Genomic DNA, 4,810 nt, shown 5'->3' with positions numbered 1-4,810 from the left:
ACACACACACACACACACACATATATATATATATATATATGTATATTTGTAAATATATACATATATTACACGTTATGAATCTAAAACGATACTGTGCAGTGCACATCATTTGGTATTAGCCGTGCAGTGCAATAGAAACGCACACTATTTCATATCGGCTACTGATGAGTTTTCATTCACTAGTCATAAGCTTCTAAAGGCTGCTGTCGGTGATGGTTGTCCACCGTTCTCGTGTACCGCAATCTATGCCCTAATTTACTATCACTTTTATCTATAGCTGTGCGTGCTCACGTTGTCGGATTGGAGGCCACCACGATTATCGTACAATCATCGTCCCCATCAGCATCTGTAGTGTAGTAATATATAGTTGCAATTAGAATGCGCCGATAATAAGAAATACCTGGTAGGAGCGTACGTATACCGCTTACATACAAGTTACGATTGCTAGTGCATGCTTGTAAGACAGATAGATTACGGGCATTAGTGCATACCTGTAAGGCTCTACTTCAGTAGAATTATTACTGCTAGTACAAAGCAAAACACTACAAATAGCTGAGGTGGGTTACAAGTAACAACACTTCAAATAGCGGGTTACAAGTGATTGTGAACATACCTATGACACTCTCATACAGCTGGGTGGCGAGTGCTTGTACATCTCTCGGCGTGCGCAAAGGTTCCCTGATCATCGCCTGAATTTCTTTTATAGTAACGAAGTCAAAGAGCCCGTCTGTACCCATTACCAGTATCCAGGGTAGTGCCGCGTCTAGGCCAATGTGATGTAATTCTATACAATAGAAAAGAGGGAAAGAAAGAACACATGAAATTAAAAACTTCGACAGGTGTTTCAGAAAAATTTCTTGAAAAATTAAACCCTAAATCTTAAACCCAGTTTATAAGCGCACACCGATACAAGCTTTAATTCTTTCAAACCATTAATTTCTATAACACTAGTCAAATATCCAAAACACCCCTCGATCTCAATTGCATTTACCGTGAGTACGACGCACTCACTTTGACAGTATATGCAACTGCCAAAAAAAACAAACCCAACCGACTTACCTGCAGTAGCAATCACACCGCTCTCTCGTTCCTGGCCCTTCATATCGATATCACCGATCGCTCGAGTAGGCTCCAGCACACCGTTAACTCTACCCATGATAACACTACCGCCTGCTTTGAGAATGCGCCTTTCTTCACTGGGGTTGGAGCACTTGTGGCGATGGTTGATGGACCGTGTTTTGACCGTTTTGTCGGCCTTGATGGTAAACAAAACACCTCCACAGTCGCCTGCATTCGCTACAAACTGGATAAAAACCGGCGTCACTGAATGAAGCTATGTGCAAGCTAGAGCGATGTGGACGACTACAAGCAGACTCATATCAGATGGACACATGTGACCAATAATTTGTGGCGTGTGCCAAGGTTGTAGTTTCATCAGTGGTGTATAACACATTTGTTTGGACTTTGTTGTCGATATTGCACGTGGATAGCATACCGTCACAATATACGGCAGTCACGATGACCTAGCAGTTCGAGTTTCCGTATTTACTTGTGAGGTGATGACATATGTCAAAGGGGAAAATGTAATTGGTGACACAACCCTCGTGCCATGGTAGGAGCAACGATCATTTGAACAGAGTTATTGGTATGGTGTTTTCAGGGTTGAGCAAGACTGACCCATAGATATAGCCTTCCGCGAGAATTGCGAACCTAAGCTAGAATGTGAAAAACATGGAAGGTGTCTTGCCCAACGAGAAGGTACGCGCTGTGTGATGCTGTGGGATATATGACGAGTCAGTGTCTCATTTCAATACATACTGATACCTACAAAAGTAAGATTTTTTACTTTAGTAAAATGGATTTATACTTGTACCATCTGCAGGTCTGTCGATGCATCGCTATCTTTTCGCTACAGACTCTCTTAGGCTGCATGCATGCGAATCCATAAGTCACTATCATGCACTGATCACGTTCATGGTATGGGACCACGTACCACGCCTGGTTCATTGAGTCGAAATAGTACCAACTACCATATTCTGGTCTTTGGGCACAATCACTTTATGCATTCATATATTGGTAAGTCATTGCTGTATTTATAGTTTGGGTCGCTTACCGTATCCTAGTCATTGGGCAGACCCATAGCAATGGTCGTCCCCATGAAATTATCTATTCAAATGTAGACTATATCCTGGTCATTGACTAGAACTGTTATGTGCATCTATACAAAGATAGTCATCACCATGTATTGATTCATGTACAATTGGCTGTTAATATCCCGTCATTGAGTAGAACTGTTATGTACATCTATATAAATATTGTCATCACCATGCATTGTCCTATAAATAGTTTGGGCTCAAATATCATTTCATGGTCAGTGAGTAGAACTGCTATATGCATCTAGATTAGGTTTGTCATCTCCATACATTGATCTATACAGCTTGGCTCACATATCATACCCTGGTCATTGAGTAAACTGCTATATGCATCTAGATAAGGTTTGTCACCACCATGCATTAATCTATGTATAGTTTGGCTCACATATCATATATATGCATCTAGATAAGGTTTGTCATCACCATGCATTGATCTATATATAGTTTGGCTCACATATCATATATTTGCATCTAGATAAGGTTTGTCATCATTATGCATTGGTCTATGTATTGTTTGGCTCACATATCATATATATGCATCTAGATAAGGTTTGTCATCATTATGCATTGATCTACGTATTGTTTGGCTCACATATCATATATATGCATCTAGATAAGGGTTGTCATCACCATGCATTGGTCTATGTACAGTTTGGCTCACATGTCATATCCTGGTCGTTGAGTAGAACTGCTATATGCATCTAGACAAGGTTTGTCATCACCGTGCATTGATCTATGAACAGTTTGGCACACAGGCCATATCCTGGTCATTGAGTAGAACTGCTATATGCATCTAGATAAGGTAGAAAAGGTTTGTCATCATCATGCACTGATCTATGTATAGTCTGGCTCACATATCGTATCCTAGTCATTGAGTATAACTAATATATACATTCATACAAGGGTAGTCATCGGCATGTATTGATCTATGTATAGTTCGAGTCACATACCATATCCTGGTCATTGAGTAGAACGGCCAGGGCACAGGCGCCGCTGGTATCTTCCTCACTCTCCGCCCATTGCACAAACTCTGACTCCACATCATCAAACACGTACCCCAATTCTTCTCTGCAATGGAGTTAAGGAATGTGTGTGTGTATGAGAACGGCACCTCCGACTCTATTCGATACAAGTATGTATATCAACAAGCGTTTAGATGAGCTCATACTCCGGGACTTGAACGTATACAGGCCTTCAGATTGGGATTAGACTTGAAACGTCCAAATGCATTGAAGGGGTACTATCCCGTGACTGCTCATGAGATACGATAGAATACAATAGCATTTGACCGGTACGAGTGATGTAGAGTACATGAGCCACATACAAGACACTTACACATATGAACAGAAAGGATTGAATACCCCACAACATATTTACTCGTGAACAGTACACGTTTTCTAGCCTATATTTCAATATATTTTCATCGTACATACAGACACGCAACAAATACAGCTAAGTATCATATGTACATACAAAAGTCACACACGCACTTATTAATAGTAAACCTACATTCCCGTCCATAGACCCTGCCAGTCATGTTATACCTGCTTGGCCTGTTGTTAACATTTCAACCAGTTTCTGTACAGAGCATCACACATACTTTATAAGCGACACCTCGACGTGACCGTCGTCGCAGTTCTCCACTGCATGTGCCACGCGCACAGCTGTTCGTTGCGCCATTTTTGCGCGGCAAAACTTGGACGCTTCCCCTCCCCCGTGGCCGTCAAACACACTATAGAAAGACCATATGCCACTGGTGCTAGTGTCGCTCTGGGCGGGGTGGTCCTCTGTGGGTGGAAAACCCAAAACGAAAACGAAGATTACATGTTGTCAACCAGGTTATCGTGACCGACGTCACAGGTATCAAGTTTCCCTCTGGTGCTGTGGCTGCCCTGGACGCCGCGTGTAACCTAGTAGGAGAGTGAAACGCCTCATCTCCCACTCTCCAAAGGTTGTAAACGGGGGTTGGGCAGATCGAAAAGGATTGCTGACGATTACAATGTAGGATGGCAACTTGATAAGAACCTACATAGATTGACACATGAAAATGAACAAAACGCCCGCCAACGAACAAATATTTCACCTGCACACCCCACACAGCACTATTTGTAATAGAAACGTGCACAAAGATGCATAGGTATATACACAAGAATACTGGAGCTTGCGCTTTGGCACCGACACACAAACACACAGACACAGAAGAACACGCACGCGATCGGTTCAAATTTAGCAGACCAACCCAACAATACCATCCCAGATTGATTGTTATACGCAGATAGACCACACACAGAGAGATTGTCTACAACTTAGGATATCTCCAATAAATACACACGTACACAACAGAACACATCTGCCCACGAAATTAAATACCGGTCAAGGGTACTGCTGATTCATGCACGAGTCACGTCACTGCTTGTTCATATATGCACACACAAATTAAGTTCATATATAAATATATTTCAACATATATGTATATATATATATATACACACATATATATATATACAAATATACATACATATATGTATACATATACATATATATATATATATATATATATATATATATATTATTATATATATATATATATATATATATTATTATATATATATATATATATAATAATAATATATATATATATATACTATATATATATA

At 40.5% G+C, this 4,810-nt stretch overlaps 1 protein-coding gene across 1 annotated transcript; it reads right to left on the bottom strand.

Moving 5' to 3' along the window:
* Positions 1-95: 95 nt before the first annotated feature.
* On the bottom strand, positions 96-3,941 carry SARC_03124 (hypothetical protein). Its single transcript, XM_014303090.1, has 5 exons — positions 3,754-3,941; positions 3,104-3,221; positions 1,060-1,303; positions 614-784; positions 96-346 (listed from the first exon to the last, which is right to left on the bottom strand). Exons 1-5 carry the CDS (start codon positions 3,831-3,833, stop codon positions 288-290), a joined length of 672 nt encoding a protein of 223 aa, XP_014158565.1. The 5' UTR covers positions 3,834-3,941; the 3' UTR covers positions 96-287.
* Between the last annotated feature and the right edge of the window lie 869 nt (positions 3,942-4,810).

Source organism: Sphaeroforma arctica, assembly GCF_001186125.1.
Source record: "Sphaeroforma arctica JP610 unplaced genomic scaffold supercont1.153, whole genome shotgun sequence".
Taxonomy (NCBI): domain Eukaryota; class Ichthyosporea; order Ichthyophonida; genus Sphaeroforma; species Sphaeroforma arctica.
Note: the sequence above shows the minus strand (reverse complement) of the source record. Positions and strands in the feature narration are given on the sequence as shown.